The following is a 16,403-nucleotide window of genomic DNA, read 5'->3' as shown; positions in this document are numbered from 1 at the left end:
CCCGATTTCATCCGACAGGAAATCCCTCGGGCATGGAAGGACTATTTGGTGACTCATGGAAATAAACCATCAAGCTGGTTGATATCGTTCACATCAAGTCAAGCAGTCAAGTTTGAGGGCTGAATGTGATACCGCGGGCTGGATTCATGAGCCTTGACGTGTGGTCAGAGACCGATATTCGAGCCAAGAAGAGTGCTTGCAAGGAAATGTGAACAAGACTCTCAAGACTGCTGGTACTCTCTGTGATTGACTTGTTGCCCAGTGTCGGCTATGTCCAATGTTAGTCTACATCACACCCAAATGGATTGGACACACGTACTCTGCTTCTTTTCCACGCATCCCACCATTGATAACAGAACTGGATCACCCACCAGCAAACACACAGAGTTATGTCAATAATTGTTCATCGCTACAATCAGAATGTAATCGGTAGCCAAACCGTTGATAGCACAAGCAACCCCGCCACCGGCGACTCTCCCGTGCAAGCAGCCCACGATCAAATGCCCCGGAACACCAATAGAAAAACAGCCTACACGCGGGTATCTGGACTCAATGACTATTTCTGTGGAGCGTCTGTCCAGTGCAAACAATCATCAACCCCGCATGTTGGAGTATGTCTGTTATCAAAGACATCGGACGCCTGCCCGAGATGCTACCTGATACGGTGCGAGGGGTATAGATCAAAAGGATAAAAGAAGCTGGCTCGATCTCTCAACCAGGCACGAGCATTAACTCAGTCTCAAGCCTTGATCGCCAGAAATGGGTGCCTTGCTTCCTGGAAAGCCTCTCACGGCTCTGAGATGTTCCCTACCAACAAACCATGTGTCGATGCAAGTGCGGTTGACCTCGACCTTGCAGGCACACGCACAAGCCGCACACAGACAGTCCAAGGCGGTTTCGAGTGCGGTCTCATCTCCTCTGTCTGCTTTACCGGCTCGTGTCTTGCTCAGATCACTGCTGGTATCTACCGTGTCCTCGAAACGATACATCCTCATCCCCGCCCTGTCGGTCATGTCCTTCCTCTCTAAGCCGAACCGCATCTGGCTCTTTGATGTGGATCGGAATCCTCTGTTGCATAAAATATTAAAGAAGACCTTCTATGATCAGTTCTGTGCTGGAGAAAACGGCGCGGAAGTCAACTCTACAATGAAAGAATTGAAAGATATGGGCTTCCGCGGCGTGATCATGACATACGCCAAAGAAACTGTATTTGACCATAAGACTAATTCGCAGCATGGGCTGGGGATTGCAGCTTTGAAAAGCGAGCATGGAGATGTCTCTATCAATGCAGTGGTTCGCCACTGTCCTAGCATTGAATCGTGGCGGGAAGGAACAGTCAAGACAGTTGATATGCTGGATGGAGAGGATTACCTTGCTGTGAAGTGTGTTTTTCTTCCCCTGGTAGATTCTACAATAATCGAATGACTAACACTTCCTTTACAGATTGACCGGTGCCGGAACCAAGGTCACCGAAGCATTCTCCGCTGGAGAACTGCCACCACAGCAGATGATAGATGCCCTGCACGAAATCTGTTCCAAGTGCAAAGCCAAGAACGTTCGGATCCTCGTCGACGCCGAATCTCAACATTTCCAAAAGGGCATTCACCGTATCACTTTGGATCTCATGCGCAAATACAACCGCGATGGCTATGCCTCCATCTATAACACTTACCAAGCCTACCTGAAGAGCACACCAACAACACTCGCTGGAGATCTCGCTTCAGCAAAGGAAGACGGATTCACTCTCGGCCTTAAGGTTGTGAGAGGTGCATACATGGCTTCAGACGAACGGTCCCTGATCCATGACACAAAAGAAGAAACGGATAACGCATATAACACAATTGCCCAAGGAGCATTGGTGAAGAACATCGGGGAATTTGGCGACAAGGGAAGCCGCTCTTTCCCCTCAGTGAACCTCTTCCTGGCAAGTCACAATAAAGAAAGTGTGGTGAATGCCCACGAGCTCCACAAGCATCGCGTCACCGCGGGCTTGCCTACTATCCCTGTGCGCTTTGCTCAACTTCATGGAATGTCCGATGAGGTCAGCTTCTCTTTGCTTCAGATGAAAGATGGTGATGGAACACCTGAGGTTTATAAGTGTTCTACTTGGGGTGGTCTTGGTGAATGTCTGGCATATCTGCTTCGCCGGGCTATTGAGAACCGTGATGCTGTTTTGCGGACGGATAGTGAGTATCAGGCTTTGAAGTCGGAGACTTTCCGGAGGTTTAAATCTGTATTTTCTCTTTCATCTTAGCATGTAAATGATTGATGATTGACTTATTGATTAAAGAATTTACGACTATTCAGATTTTACTCTCTTACGGACAGTAAAGGATAGAAAAGAATATAGTAAATTGGAAACTGCATATGATGCAATACAAAAGTGATAATTACACAGCGACTCAATCATCTTTCAATGAGAGTCCCAGAGCTCTTCAAACCCCCTCAGGCAAAGATCCTCCCGCCGGAAATCTGCTGCTTGATCGAAGGAACCTCTTCCATAGGACCAGTAGCATCCGGAACAGGAACAGTCTTGGTCACAAGCTCTCCAATCTACACAGTAACCCTCTGTTAGTCTTCCGTCAATCACCAAACATAGAATGAGAGCAACATACCGGCAAGAGCTCCTTGAACAGGAAAGGACTCATATAAGGCAAAAGCCGATCCTCCCTCGAAGCAAGTTCCGGCATCTTAGAAATGAGATCAACCTCCTGAACGATACGGTTCAGCATCAAGCGGACCATAGCCCGGGCAGCTTCAACACCCTGCAAAGAGGGCTGGTACGGCCGCTTCACGATCAAAGGAGGCAACGAGTAGTTATCCTTGATAGAACCCGAAGCAGACTTGGCGAAAGGAACCATATTATCGTCGTCACTGCCACTAGAAGAGTCCTTGTCTGTGGAATCGGCAACAGTGCTCTTTTCGCCACCCGCCGACGACATCTTGAGGGTCTGGGTACCGGCGGACACATCGTATGCGAGGACCTGGAGGTTCTTGGCTACGGTCTTGTAGTCAAGGTAGGCTTCCTGCAGGAGGGCTGTGTAGACTCCGGCATGCTCGAAACTGGGGAGACTGGTGGGTACGCTGGCGGCGTAGTAGCTGCGTAGGGAGGAGTACTTGGTTAAGATTGCGTGGGTTCGCATGGGTGTTGCTGCTACGAGGTAGGGGAATTTGAGGGCGGCAGTCTTCATAGTCTCAAATGTCCAGTCGTCGTCGCCTATTAAATGTGTTAGTGGATACGGATTTGACTAAGGAAAAAGAAGGGGGCGTTCTTACGTTCTTTCAGGTGCTGGCCACCACCGGTATAGGTCACCGAAACGGTGGTTTCGTTCTCTGTGAAGAAGCTTTCGCTCTCCTTGCTGAATTTGCCGTTGACATCGAGGCTGCCCTTGTCCTTAGTGAAGAGAATTCGAGCTCTGAGGAGATATGTTAGCTTCATGCTCAATAGAACGGGCCTGACATGCCGGGTAGCCTCACTTGGCCTTGATATCCTCGGAATCTTCCTTCTCTTTGGCCTTCACGGAGATGACAGCGGTAAATTCACCACCATATTGGAACCCTAGAAAATGTAATCAGCAATGCATACAGAAATGAAATATCGGAGGGTTTCTCACCAGAAATGAAAGAGTCACCGTAGACCTCGGTGAAATTCTGGCCCTTGAGCCCAGAAATAGGGTTGAATTGAGTCAAAGAGTGATCTTGAATCACCTGGTTCACGACCTTGACAGAAATCATGAAGCTAACATCACTCTCCTTGACCTTAGACGTGTTCAGGAAAGAACCCTTGCCCTTGGCATCGAAGTTGTCATACTTGATGAGGAATGCCGCGCTGATCTGCAATGGGTGAGTATGATGTTGAGAAAGCGGAGGAGTATGACATACATTCATAGCACTGGTCACATCAGTGACCTTATCGACAATAGATGTCTTGTAAGTCACCTCCTGGGGGATGTCTTTCTCCTTGAGTTCAATCTCCAAGGCGGGCTCCGCATTGTCATTGCGGACGACGGCATTGTCGATACAGAGCTGCTGGGTGAAAGAGTTAAAGCCTGGAAGAAGTCAATGTCCATTCAAAGGTGGAAGTATGAAGGCAACAATGTGCTTACCAGTGCCCAGGCGCATGGCAGTGTTGTATGGAGCAAGGATGGTAGCCATCTTGAGTTGATTTTTGGTGGATAGAGTACAATTGAGTCAAGAGGAACAGATTTAAAGATTGAATAACCTCAACAGAAGACCGAGATATCATGGTTATATATTGAACCCCGAGAATTAAAAACACCCTTCTTGATGGAGAGACCGGACACTCCGTCGGCTCCAAAAACACAGTTTGGCTTGAACTTCAATTCTGTCAATTTCTCCCGAGAAAACCAATAGTCACATAATACATGTTCTATTCACGACACATTGTCTGACATCGTTTCAGCTCAGCTGGGGAAGCTGGGCGGCGGACAAAACAGCCGATGCGTACTCCTTCACTTTGGCATACGGAAGCAACAAGATCTGGACCACCAAATGATCGCGACAAATAGCCTCGCAGCTATCCCAGGGCACGCGTGCGCCATGCTGCAGCTGCATCGCCTCCACCTTGGCGGCCACGCGATTGACAAGGGTGCTGCATCGATCGTAGTTCGCGCGAGCCGTGAGCTCTAGATCTGCCTGCCCAGCACCCCCCTTGTGAGTGCAATCCCAGGCATCGAGGGAATCATAGGCGACCAATTCATACTGTCCCATCGCTGCCTCGGCTCGCTCATGATCCTCAATGCTCACAGTCTTTTTGAATCCTAAGAATCTCCCCGTGACTTGAGCACTCATATCCTTGGAAGACGAGGCACCCATGGCTGTGCATGAGAGAAGCTGCGAGTTAGCGCCACCAAGCAGATAAGCCCCAACATAATAATCCCCATATTTGGCTCGGAAAGCGTTCGGGTCGGCGCGATTATGGAGCAAAGCAAGGGCGTCGGCTGAGAGACGCGGGGGTTCGTCGAAGCCAATACGCCCAGCTTGGTATTCTGCACGGAAGCTGGCGTTCTGGGCCTGTCAGGGCGCTCACCAAGTCAGTTGACTCGTTTCTTCAGACCATTTCTGCAGCAGAGTGGAGAAACTTACATGCTGGTTGGTCGCCACCCGGGCTTCATAGTTTCCGCGCCCGGACACGCCGATCGCAGACCCGCCGACTTGCGCCTGCAAGGAAAACGAGGTATGCTCATGGCTTTCTGCTGCGGAGGTGGTGGTGGATCTGGTCACTGTACCCTGGCAGGAGCTTTGAAAGACCAGCGAGCTCTTGCGCAGTGATTCAGGGGCAAAGGCACTTTGATCTTCCAGGAATCTCGTCTCCTGGGGACAACTCCCAACTGTCAGGGGCGTACCCAATCGGATAATGTTTCCACCCCAGGGCATGGTGACTGGAAGCTGCGCGGAGGCCGCATAAGGTAGGCTAGGCGTGAATGGATCCTTGGGGAAATCTTCAACTAAACCCATGACTTTGGTAGTTTTTGACGTGTAGAGCTGATAATCTGCAAATTCGATATACGAGACAGTTGAAAGAATCTTTTTCACTCCTCTTATCATGCTGTGGAGGCGGATCTAGCCCAGGTACCTGAATATAGACTCGTGAAAGAGGAGCATCTGCAATGGGTTGCGCCACCAACAAGTGCTTCCCCATTCACTATCTAAGACATTCTGGCGATGCCAGTCTGGGGAAAGTATAGACGACCGGCTTCTCCGCGTGTTTCTCGTCTCATTCAGCTGCGGTAGGCTCCTCATGTCTGTTTGATACATGTCTTTCCAGATCGGGCGAGCAATTCACAAACATGGATGTTTCGCGCGAGCATTTTTTGCTCCTCGCCCTGACAGCCGAGCCTGCACAGACTGGAGCAAGCAATACTGCTTTGGTGATATTGGTGGGTCTTCATGCTAGATTCAAGTATATAACCCATGCTTCTGCTCTCTGCAACAGAGTTAGTAATTCAGTCACAACCTTTCCCCATTCCAACCTATTGTCTTTTTCTATCGCACAGCAGTCATCATGGCTCTCATGCTGGCCCCTTACAACGAAGCCATGCGGATCGGCATGGGGTGAGTTAGACACCGAACTTGGACATAGAGAGTCTCTAACCTTCATTCTTCATATAGCTTCAACAGCTATACCCAGCAGCTGTGCCTCAACGACGTAGTTCGTAAGGCTGGCGGAGTCAAAGCGACAGAGAAAGATCTTCACACGCAGGTCCCACAGGCAACCTCTTCCGACAAGAAGGATGAGGGCTACATGGAGAACCAGAAAGGAGAGCTTGTCCGTCGTTCCAAGATGATCGATGGTCAGAAGGAAGTCAGCCAAGTGGTGAGCTGGGAGGCCGGGTTTGTGGACAACATCAGCGAAGTCACTGAAAAGCTGAATATCGCCGGTGCGTGACAAAATTATTCCCTGCAATCTGCTCTTGATCTCAAATACTCATTTAGCTACCAGGTGCTCTTCAAATCACTTGTGATGCCATTGGTGGTGGAGGTGGTGGTAAGGCGAAGTATGTCAACGACTCTACCTTCGCCAAGGCCGATGTCAAGTACGACATCACAGTCCAGGTGACCAACGAACGTCGAGTTGCAGATGATGTGGTCGAGTTTTGTCCCTTGGCCCATGCTCCAGAAGGCAAGTTCACCGAGCTTTACGGAGATTGTTTTATTTCGGGATTCATCGAAGGTGGTGTGTTCCATGCTCTGGTCACAAAGACCAAGGAAGAGAAGTCGGCTGTCAAGGACATGAGTGGTGAATTTAAGGTGACGGCTTCTCGTGCTGGAGGTTTATTGAAAGGAGAAGCAGAAATCAAAGGAGGAAAAGTAGATCAAACAAAGGAAGAGCATTACAGCACGCAGATCAGCGTGAATTGGTCTGGTGGTGGTGATATCAAGTCCGATGGCATCGTGGAATGGGATGTCAATAACCTGATGCAAGTTGCCATGGAGTTCCCCGACAATGTTGCTTCTTGTGAGTTGGCCCTTGCAATCGTCCATTGACTTTATTAACAATCATTCTAGGTCCCCAGAGAACTTTGTATGTTCAAAGCAGATATTTTGTACTGGATCCGAACTAACCTCCGCAGTGCCATATTGACCAAGTACACTGCCTTGCGCAGCTATCACGAGCAGACGACTCGTGGATCTCCTCTGGACTATGAGAATGCTGGTATTTACACTTCGGGGCTATTGGATGCCTATGCGGTAAGTTTTTCTGCTTTGTGTCCCTTCAATCGACATACTGATGTGTTACTAGGAATACAAAACGCTCTGGAAGGACATCCATCAAAGTAAGTTAAAAATCTGCCCAAGTACATGTTGTCTCCAGTCTAATAAAGCACCACAGCCATCAGCGATGTCAACGGAGGTAGTGCCAGTGCCAGACCGAGAGACGTCGTCCCCGGAATGGAAGAATACGCAGGAAACTTTGATGCAGACTACAAAGAACGAGTCACTCAGTACGAGGGAGTCGTGAAAACGATCGAAGCCAACCGTGAAGCATACAAAGATGTGACTGTGGAGAAGCCATTGCCTCCCAACAAGGTGGTCCCCTACAGAGGTGATCTGTTCGATCTCGACAAAGCGCGCCGAGATTGCAGATTTGAGATGATCAAGATTGTTCGCGAGGTACGGTGGCCTTGCCCCAAATACAGCCCCAGGTCTCTGCTAACATTGAAGCTCAGGTGAACGAAGTGACCGTGAACCCCCAGATTGCCACTGATCCAAGCCGCAACTGGCGCTATCTCAGCCCTACCATCTTTAAATTGCTGGTTCCTGTAAGTCGTCACACATCTTGGGGTACTTCATCCACGGGATTAACAATAAACCACCATCAGACTACGGCACCTCTAGAGAAAACCAAAAATGAGAAGGAGCTTGAAGCGAACAAGTTGTTGCTAGAGCAAGAGCTCAAGGTATGTTAATATCCAGTAACTCCCGTCTACGTACAATGACTGACTAGTTTCTTGCTTGCCAGAATGCACGGGATGAGCATAGCCGGCAGATTGAAGAAGCCCGGGGTGAGCATAGCCGGCAGATTGAGGAAGCCCGGGGCGAGCATAGCCGGCAGATTGAAGAAGCCCGGGGCGAGCTGTCTCGCTTGAGACCCAAGGCTCTCGATGAGATCAATGGTGAACAGGCCCAGATCCTTGTCGTGACCTATGGCAGCATGATCTTCTACGACCAAGGCACCCCTGATCACTTTGGCGTTGTGCCTAAATTCCTCGGGGCTATTAACAATCAGGGTCAATTCCGCATTGAAAACGGCATTTTCAACCACGACCCCAACCCAAATATTCAGAAGTTCATGTGCGTCATCTATCGCTACAACAAGGAGGGGCAGTCCACCAGACTCCGTACTTTGGTTGGACAAGAAGGCAACATTACGCAGTTTGATCGCTGGTAGTCGCTTCCAGTTTGCGGGATCTGGATGTTGATATTGTATTTATTACTTAGGTGCAAGCTTGGATACTTGATGTCAGATTGTTTGGTTTGGTTTTTCATTAATCGAAATGTATAGCTTTTTCTTTCAATTTGCTTTGTTCATATACAATGAGAGTGCAAATTTCCAACGAAATATGGTCGATAATCTTGAATATATAGGGAGCATGACAAGTATACAGTATCTAAGCTAGCTATCATGGAATTAGTTTGAATAAGCTGAGGTATCATCTTCAGGGCAACATCATTAGCTGGGAAAGATAGCCACCTAAATTCATTTTGAGGATCAAATATGGATATGATGGCTCATACACTTCATAACCAGTACCGTTCATAGAGAGGAAGCCGCAAAAGGGGGGCGGCGCAAGCAGCCAGCTGGATTCTGAAACATTTCCCCTGCAGGACCGATCTGCAACTGGGTGGATTCTCCATGCCAGAGATGCAGCGGGCAAATTATGCCGACGAGGCAACTAGGGCTGCAGTGTAAGCAAATAGATCGAGATTCAGACTTGCTCCACAACCTCAAGTTGGACTAGTCTTGTAGTCAACATTTTGATATTCGTAGCTAGATAGGAGTTGCTTAGACTAATGATGAAATATGTGGGATGGTTATAACCCTGTTGATCGAAGCAAGGCTATAGGTCTTATGCTGGATACGAATATATAAACAGCCAAACACTTTGCCCAGTTACAAGTAAACATCGATCATAGGTGAGGAAAGAGAAATATGTTTGATATTAAATAACCAATGACTATTCTTCATCAGACTCTAAATCCTCATCAAGAATAGGGAAAGTCAAAAGAGCAGCGATACCGCCCAATCCCTCAAGACGCTTTCCACTTTCATGATCCGAACTAAGAATTCGCACATCACCGCCCTCAACCTCGCGCACACGATCTACAAGCGTAACCCAGCGCTGACGTTCAGCGATATTTTGTGACCGGAACAACCGATTTGAAACAATGAGCACTCCACCACCGCGGCCGACCGCACCTTGCTCTACTGCATTTTCAACCTCGCGGGGACCGTAGGTTGCTTTGTTCGTTTCTTTGCGTAGTTGCTCCAAGAAGTCGTCCATCAACTTAGTTTCACGGGCGTACTTGGTGTCTGCCAGCAGTGACTTGACCGCGGGGGATTGCAGCACCTCTGATAGCGAATTTGTATACCCCGAAGCAGAGTGCACAACCACCAGGCTGGGAAGGAGTCTTTTCAAACCAGGTGTCGTCGTTGTTGCTTCGGATTGAATGTACTTTTGGAAGCCTGATGCGACAAATCCGGGGGATGCCAGTAGAACAGGACGTACGGCCTCGTTGGCGCCAGAAGTGATGCTGGTATTGAACTCCATTTGGCGAAGGAGCGTTTCGAGTGTAACTTTGAAGAATTTGTTCATTCCCTGTTCAAAATTCAACATTAGTATCCAATTTGTCCCCGAAGGCCACGATAGCCCACTCACCTTATCATGATCACTTCCGCCCTGCCGTTTCCGCGGAACAGACATCTCGACCTTCTGCTTCATTATTGTCTGGAATTGGCCAATAAAGCAAATATGTGCCAGACCCTCCTGCATGACCACCGCGATAGCTTCTGCACGGCGTTTCCCTCCTTCGTCTACAGCATCCTTGAGCGATTCAATGGCAATGCTGTCCCAGCCAGCACCCTCTCCGTCTGATCCAGCCTCCTTCTCTAATGTGAAATTGCGGTTCAGTTCTAAATCGAGGGTATGGTACTGGCCAATTTTCGTATGTTGTGTTTCGTTCATAATTTGCCCGGAAACATGTAGCTGGGAGCTCTGCGGATCGAAGTCGAGATTCTTGACGCGAATTACGAGGTTGAGATGGACTCGCTGCGAGCGTGTTGATCCGGTGGCATCTTGTTCCGTTGTGACTTTTCGAATGGTACTAGCACGAAGAATATCACCGGGTCGAATCAGGTTGTATGCATGCCACTATGAAACAGTCGTGTTAGTAGAGTGCGGGGTTCCTATTGGAATTGGAAACCAATATACCATGTCTTCTGGCTCATCTGGGCACAGCGTCACTTCACCAGAGCCCTTGTGCTCAATTCTGTTCTTGATACAACGCATTTGGGCTGTCCAGATATTTGTTTGTCGGTAAAGAGTTGGTAGGTTAAAATGCGACGGAAGATGTGTTGACGATCTTGTTGTCGCGATGTCGTCCTAGACTGACACAAGAAGCCGCTACTTGGAGTATAACTGCTCCCCTTTGACAATACAAGGAAGCCTATAAAGTTGATCAATAGCCCAAAGAAGGTAGAGCCCTGGAAGTCTATGCAAAACAGAAGCGTTGATTCAGTTGAACTTGGATAATTCAACCCCACCACTTGATACTGCCCTTGCCGACCGCCCTGACAGCTACCGGCCATTTTTGCATGATGTTCCAAGGTGATGTGCTTTGCTGAGGCTAACGGAGACTTTCATGCATTGTATTCATGTAAGGCTACACCGAACACTTTGTTGATGCAGTGGTGTATGTTCTCAAGGGCTCGGCCAATTCCATGCCATGATGTCATTGTCTCTTATCATGAAACCCTAATCGGATCTGATTGGGGCAAGCTCAAAGACGATCGTCTATACAGCAGCACTCTACAACTGTTGGAATCAATGGTTTGGCTAGCTATTAGATGTCAGCCAACAACATACAATAACTGTCTGTCTTGCTCTAAATGACTCACCAAATGCCCCACGTCGTATTGATCTGCCATGGACCAGCCTATTTGGGTCCCCTCTCATGGTCTCCACTTGCCACTAGAAGCCCCCAAGATTCATCGGGAATTACGGCACCGAGGTGGCCCGGGATAGAGAGTTAAAGATGACCGGTCCGCTCTCACTTTAGTCTTTTAACTTCTTCAACCTCTGACAATGGCACTTTCACTTCAGTCTACTTACAAGCTGGTTTCAGGCTACGAGATCCCCGTCGTGGGATTCGGAGTGAGTACAACCTCCCTGGAGATCAATTGATGCTGGAATTGAATTATTAATCTTGGTTCTGCAGGTCTACCAAACGTAAGATTGCCACTACATGGCATATCGACTGAAGTAACTAACTTACCTTACAACAGGCCCCCCGATGTTACCGAGAAGGTGACCGTCAAAGCTATCCAGCTCGGATACCGTCATGTAGGGAACCATAGAGCTTCACGCATCAAAGCATCCCCAATTGACAATCTTCCTATAGGTCGACAGCGCCAAGTACTACGAGAATGAGACAGAGAGTGCTAATGCCATTCGCAACTCCGGGGTCGAGCGCTCCAAGATCTTCTACACCAGCAAGGTGCCTGCGACCTGCATGGGATATGAGAAGTCAAAGAAGGCAATTGAGGCCAGCATTGCTGATGCCAACCTCGGATATATTGATCTGTATGACTTTCCGTGTCCCCTACAAACAATTGAGAGCAAAAAAAACTAATTCCAATCCAAACAGGATGCTTATCCACGCTCCCTACGGTGGCAAGGAGGAGCGTCTCGGCACATGGCGCGCCCTCGTCGAGGCCCAGAAGGCAGGCCACATCCGCTCGCTCGGTGTGTCCAACTTTGGTATCCCACAACTCGAGGAGCTGGAGGAGTACATCAAGAACGGAGGCGGTGGCCAGATCACCGTTGGCCAGTACGAGATCCACCCCTGGTGCCCGCGTGAGGATATTGCCCAATGGCTGCAGAAGCGTAACATCGTGGTTGAGGCATACTCTCCCCTTGTGCAGGCAACCCGCATGAAGGAGCCTGTTCTGCAGAACCTGGCCAAGAAACATGGCAAGAGTGCGGCCCAGATCCTCGTTCGCTGGAGTGTGCAAAAGGTATGTGTGTTCCGCTCTTCTTGGGGTGTCGGTTGATTAATCTGTGTGTTAGGGATACGTTCCTCTTCCCAAGTCAGTGACCGAGTCTCGCATTCTGGAGAACTCGCAGGTCTTCGATTTCAGCCTGTCCGATGAGGACATGGCCAGTCTGAAGCTCAATTCCTATGCGCCTGTTTGCTGGGACCCTGTCCGCGATTGCAAGATCTAGATGACGTCACCAAGAAGATTCCATGAGTTACCCATTTTTAGATGTATAAAATGAATTGAATCAGAGGACTTTACACGTCTGAATAACGAGGTAGTAGACGAAAAGCCTTTGATCGTGCCAAATTAGGCAGTTTGTTGACCGGTCGGCACAACGTAATACCGCCAACCGCCAACCGCCAACCGCTAAGACGAGAACGTTGACATCTTCAAACCTCAGCTCCCCCACCCCCCATGACCGATCAGGCAGCAGGCAGTCGCTGCGACGGTTGCCCACACTATGCCGGATGAGCCGCGGCGCGTCATTTTGGAGAAATCCAAGACAGTGCGACGCCGGTACCAGCGCAGCAATCAACGCTTCAAATTTACCGCGTCCCAGGTCGAACGGATAGATCGCGAGGAGGAGCGAGAGAAAAAGGCCAAGCAGCTGCGCGAAAAGGAAAAGAAACGTATCGCCAACAAGAAACGGAAAATCGAGCAGGAGGAGCGCGCCCGCGAGGAGCGAAAGCGTCGGGGTATTCCTGATCCAAATCTCCGCGTTCCATCCAGCCAGCCACTTCTTTCAATGTTCCTTGGAGCTAAGAAAACATCGCCTGCACCGCCCAAACCTGAAATTACAAATACGGAAACAGAGACAGACGTGGACAGTGATGGAGGGGATACGGAGCCTGACAGCGCCGCTGGAGATACGGAAGCTGACTCGGATGCTTTTGATGACTTAGATGAAGAATTGGAGAATGATCTATCTGAACTTCAAGGTCCTGATGTCACTGAGATCCGGGATGCAGGCGTCTCGGGGGACTCTGACGGCCATGATACCGAAGAAGATCCCCATCTGACGCGGGATAATGAAGAATTCTCCGACTGCTCGGCATTTGACGACGAATATGTTTTGAAGGAAATTGAAGAAATTCAAGTCACTGCTGCAACACCACCTGTTAACGATGAAACGAACCCCCAATCCATACCCAGGCAAGATTCCTTCTTAAAGGCTCCGGTGCCCGCACTGGGTTCCTCTTTCGGGGATTCATTTCAGTTTGATGCCTCGGATTTCTTTGAAGCCGAAGCAGCTATTATTACACAGACGATGAAGGACGACATGATCGGTCATTCTATGCCCAAGCGATCCGCATCCCTACAACCAGACGAGCCGCGCAAAATGCCTACTTTGGTGGCATCGGAATCCTTTCGAGACGATGATGCTGATTTCCTTGAGACACATGGACACCTTCTTGGAGAATACAATTAGATTGGCGCCTGATGCATGCACATCAGGAACTGAAAGCTTGGGGGGAAAACCCGGCTGCGGTCCGACGGTCGGGAGTTGCCCCCAGTTCGGATGTTTGAGGTCGGGAAGTGCAAAGATGGAGTGGATTGCACTCAGAACTGCTCTTCCGACGGATGATTATAGCTGTCTAGTCCCTCCCATATAGCCCATACCCTAGTTCGGGAATGACGTTGCACTTATCACTTGTATAGAGCCCTTCCACTTCCCCCTCTTCCTCCTCTCGCTTTACCCTCACCCTTCCCCCAATCCAATCCACCATGCCCTTCGTCCAAGCAAACAGCCATCGCCTCAATTACGCAGACTCCCACCCTGCAGGCCCGCCAACCCCAACCGGTTTAACATTCATCTTCATCCACGGCCTCGGCTCATCCCAAAACTACTATTACCCCGTAATCCCACACCTAACCAACTCCCACCGCTGCATCACAATCGACACATACGGCGCCGCCCGCTCCCCCTATACAAATGACGAAGTCTCAATCCCGCACATCGCCGAAGATGTCATTGGTGTGCTAGATGCCCTGGGAGTGCGCAAAGCCATCGCCGTGGGCCACTCAATGGGCGGTCTGGTGGTCACCGAGCTTGGCGCGCGGTATCCGGATCGCATGCAGGGCGTTGTCGCTATTGGACCCACGCATCCGTCGGATATGCTCGTCACCGTCATGAGTAAAAGATCGGAGACTGTTCTTGAATGTGAGTCTTACTTTTTTTTCCATGGATTGACTTCTTTCCCACGTTCCGCATACTAACCATCTCGATCGTCTTAGCCGGAATGGAATCAATGGCAAATACTATTCCGTTTGGAGCTGTAGGCTCGCGCAGCACGCCCCTTCAAAAGGCGTTTATTCGAGAGTTGATCTCGGGTCAGGATCCGAAGGGGTATGCGGCGCTTTGTCGCGCCATTGCTACTGCAAAGCCGGCGGATTATGCTGCTGTCAAGGCGCCTTTCTTGCTTATTGCGGGCGAGGAGGATAAGTCGGCTTCTATGGAGGGGTGTCAGCATATCTTTGATCATGTCTCTAGTGAGAAGAAGTCTTTGGAGGTTCTCAAGGGGGTGGGTCATTGGCATTGTATTGAGGCTGCAGATGAGGTTGGAGCGTTGATTGCTAAGTTTGCCGGTGTGTGTTGCTAGAGCCTTGGGATTGCTCTTATGTAGAACTGAATGAGCATGAACTTGGTATAAATGATATTGTGTACAAGACTTGGATTTGGTCTAGAATCGAAAGATAATGCTTATGCTGTCGCGACAACAGAAGGTCACTTCGCAACTATTCTTAATACACGATCTTGTGTAAAATTCATGATTGATTCAATATGTGCACAGAACGCTATCGTTATTAACATAAGATCCAAAAACCCAATACGCTGTTTTGTCTCGCTCCTAGGCCTAAGCACTACCTCCATCCTTCACCAGCTTAACATCATAGTTAAGCTCAAGGGCAGCCTCGGGATCATTCTCGCGCGGCACAAAGTCCACAACGAGAGAATCCTTAACAGCAAAGACCGAGTCATTGTCCAGGTACTTATCCTTGCGATCGAAGATCTGGGTAGTGAGGGGACGGTAGCCCTCACAAGTAGCCTACAGCCACGATCAGCATCTGCGCAAATCAACAAAAGAGTCCAGACTTACAAGAATATGAATATGAGCAGGGCGGAAGGGGTGACGATCCATCAACTCGAGAAGCTTGCCCGCAGGACCATCATCGGGGACGGGATACGGTGTCGGGCGCAAACAGTAGAACCAATAGCGACCGTCCTCATCAGTCTTGAACTTACCGCGCAGGTTGAACTCAACCTGCTCGGGGTCCTGCTGCTCATACAACCCATTCGTGGAAGCCTGCCATACCTCAACAGAGGCGCCAACAAGCGGCTTCTTAGTCTGGAAATCGAACACACGACCCTGCATCAAGGTCATCTCAGCATCCGCAGGCTTGGACTTGACGATATCCTCGCCATTCTTGCGCCAGGGCGTATCAGCCCGGAAGAAGGGGCCCAGGATCGCCGTGGCAGTGGGCGCATCTTTAGCTTCCTCGGCGAGCTTGAAGGTGATTTCATCGACGAGACTATTGGGGAAAAGAGAGATGTCAGAAACTCGACTTTGTTCTTTTCGTTTTCGTTCTTCTCCATCCTTTACACGTCATCGCGGGGCAGAATTTGAGCTTACGATTCAAGTCCGAAGACATCGCACACCAATTGCCCTTCGTTGCGCTTGTCGTCGCTCATTTGTCCGGCCCAATTGATCATCTTCACACCGGCCATCCACTCGTCGACGGTGAGTTCCTCCTCGCGCGCATAGTCGTGCATGTGGCGGATCAGCCCGGACATGAGCTGGCGCATGCGCGGCGAGGTCTTGGGACCCATCGCCTGGATGACCCGGTCAGTGAAGGTCGGATCGAAGCGGTGCGTGGCCATGTTTGCGCGTTGATGTGAGTTGGTTATAGGTGGGGGGAAGAATAAGGAGAGGGATGCGTGAATTTAATGTTGAGAGAGGGAATCAAAAAGAAGAGAAGAGCGTCAGTAAGAAAGTAGCATTTGATTCACATCCCCATATTATATACGCGCTCTGATCCGACGGGAGTTTGACCCCAGTGCCTTCAAGGACCCGATAAGGTGTTCCGGAGCCCCCAGACATTACCAAACCGAAGACGCTTA

At 49.6% G+C, this 16,403-nt stretch overlaps 9 protein-coding genes across 9 annotated transcripts; 5 read left to right on the top strand and 4 right to left on the bottom strand.

Moving 5' to 3' along the window:
* Window positions 1-759: 759 nt before the first annotated feature.
* On the top strand, window positions 760-2,254 carry N7511_010281 (proline dehydrogenase family protein; the record flags this gene model as incomplete). Its single annotated transcript, XM_057132658.1, has 2 exons — window positions 760-1,382; window positions 1,444-2,254. The coding sequence occupies 2 exons, from the start codon at window positions 760-762 to the stop codon at window positions 2,252-2,254; spliced, it is 1,434 nt and encodes a 477-aa protein (XP_056980646.1).
* Window positions 2,255-2,445: 191 nt separating this feature from the next.
* N7511_010280 (uncharacterized protein) lies at window positions 2,446-4,155 on the bottom strand (the record flags this gene model as incomplete). The annotated part of the gene is made up of 7 exons (XM_057132657.1): window positions 2,446-2,553; window positions 2,616-3,217; window positions 3,277-3,416; window positions 3,478-3,559; window positions 3,615-3,834; window positions 3,883-4,049; window positions 4,107-4,155. The coding sequence occupies 7 exons, from the start codon at window positions 4,153-4,155 to the stop codon at window positions 2,446-2,448; spliced, it is 1,368 nt and encodes a 455-aa protein (XP_056980645.1).
* Window positions 4,156-4,419: 264 nt separating this feature from the next.
* Window positions 4,420-5,478, bottom strand: N7511_010279 (uncharacterized protein; the record flags this gene model as incomplete). The annotated part of the gene is made up of 2 exons (XM_057132656.1): window positions 4,420-5,034; window positions 5,107-5,478. The coding sequence occupies 2 exons, from the start codon at window positions 5,476-5,478 to the stop codon at window positions 4,420-4,422; spliced, it is 987 nt and encodes a 328-aa protein (XP_056980644.1).
* Window positions 5,479-6,025: 547 nt separating this feature from the next.
* N7511_010278 (ATP synthase F0 subunit B) lies at window positions 6,026-8,413 on the top strand (the record flags this gene model as incomplete). Its single annotated transcript, XM_057132655.1, has 10 exons — window positions 6,026-6,075; window positions 6,133-6,401; window positions 6,464-6,979; window positions 7,030-7,045; window positions 7,095-7,212; window positions 7,265-7,298; window positions 7,355-7,635; window positions 7,692-7,784; window positions 7,845-7,922; window positions 7,985-8,413. 10 exons carry the CDS (start codon window positions 6,026-6,028, stop codon window positions 8,411-8,413), a joined length of 1,884 nt encoding a protein of 627 aa, XP_056980643.1.
* A 787-nt stretch (window positions 8,414-9,200) lies between these two features.
* Window positions 9,201-10,532, bottom strand: N7511_010277 (putative translation factor pelota; the record flags this gene model as incomplete). The annotated part of the gene is made up of 3 exons (XM_057132654.1): window positions 9,201-9,842; window positions 9,903-10,394; window positions 10,455-10,532. 3 exons carry the CDS (start codon window positions 10,530-10,532, stop codon window positions 9,201-9,203), a joined length of 1,212 nt encoding a protein of 403 aa, XP_056980642.1.
* A 795-nt stretch (window positions 10,533-11,327) lies between these two features.
* N7511_010276 (aldo/keto reductase family protein) lies at window positions 11,328-12,467 on the top strand (the record flags this gene model as incomplete). The annotated part of the gene is made up of 6 exons (XM_057132653.1): window positions 11,328-11,396; window positions 11,461-11,471; window positions 11,528-11,585; window positions 11,644-11,825; window positions 11,890-12,259; window positions 12,312-12,467. 6 exons carry the CDS (start codon window positions 11,328-11,330, stop codon window positions 12,465-12,467), a joined length of 846 nt encoding a protein of 281 aa, XP_056980641.1.
* Window positions 12,468-12,743: 276 nt separating this feature from the next.
* Window positions 12,744-13,712, top strand: N7511_010275 (uncharacterized protein; the record flags this gene model as incomplete). The annotated part of the gene is made up of 1 exon (XM_057132652.1): window positions 12,744-13,712. The coding sequence occupies one exon, from the start codon at window positions 12,744-12,746 to the stop codon at window positions 13,710-13,712; it is 969 nt and encodes a 322-aa protein (XP_056980640.1).
* A 296-nt stretch (window positions 13,713-14,008) lies between these two features.
* N7511_010274 (alpha/beta fold hydrolase) lies at window positions 14,009-14,868 on the top strand (the record flags this gene model as incomplete). The annotated part of the gene is made up of 2 exons (XM_057132651.1): window positions 14,009-14,444; window positions 14,519-14,868. Coding segments are annotated over 2 exons (786 nt in total), but the record flags the coding sequence as incomplete, so codon positions are not given.
* On the bottom strand, window positions 14,798-16,163 carry N7511_010273 (intradiol ring-cleavage dioxygenase; the record flags this gene model as incomplete). Its single annotated transcript, XM_057132650.1, has 4 exons — window positions 14,798-14,830; window positions 15,163-15,330; window positions 15,382-15,814; window positions 15,916-16,163. The coding sequence occupies 4 exons, from the start codon at window positions 16,161-16,163 to the stop codon at window positions 14,798-14,800; spliced, it is 882 nt and encodes a 293-aa protein (XP_056980638.1).
* Window positions 16,164-16,403: the final 240 nt, after the last annotated feature.

This window comes from Penicillium nucicola (assembly GCF_028828085.1).
Source record: "Penicillium nucicola strain IBT 29836 chromosome Unknown utg000010l, whole genome shotgun sequence".
NCBI classification, from domain to species: domain Eukaryota; kingdom Fungi; phylum Ascomycota; class Eurotiomycetes; order Eurotiales; family Aspergillaceae; genus Penicillium; species Penicillium nucicola.
Note: the sequence above shows the minus strand (reverse complement) of the source record. Positions and strands in the feature narration are given on the sequence as shown.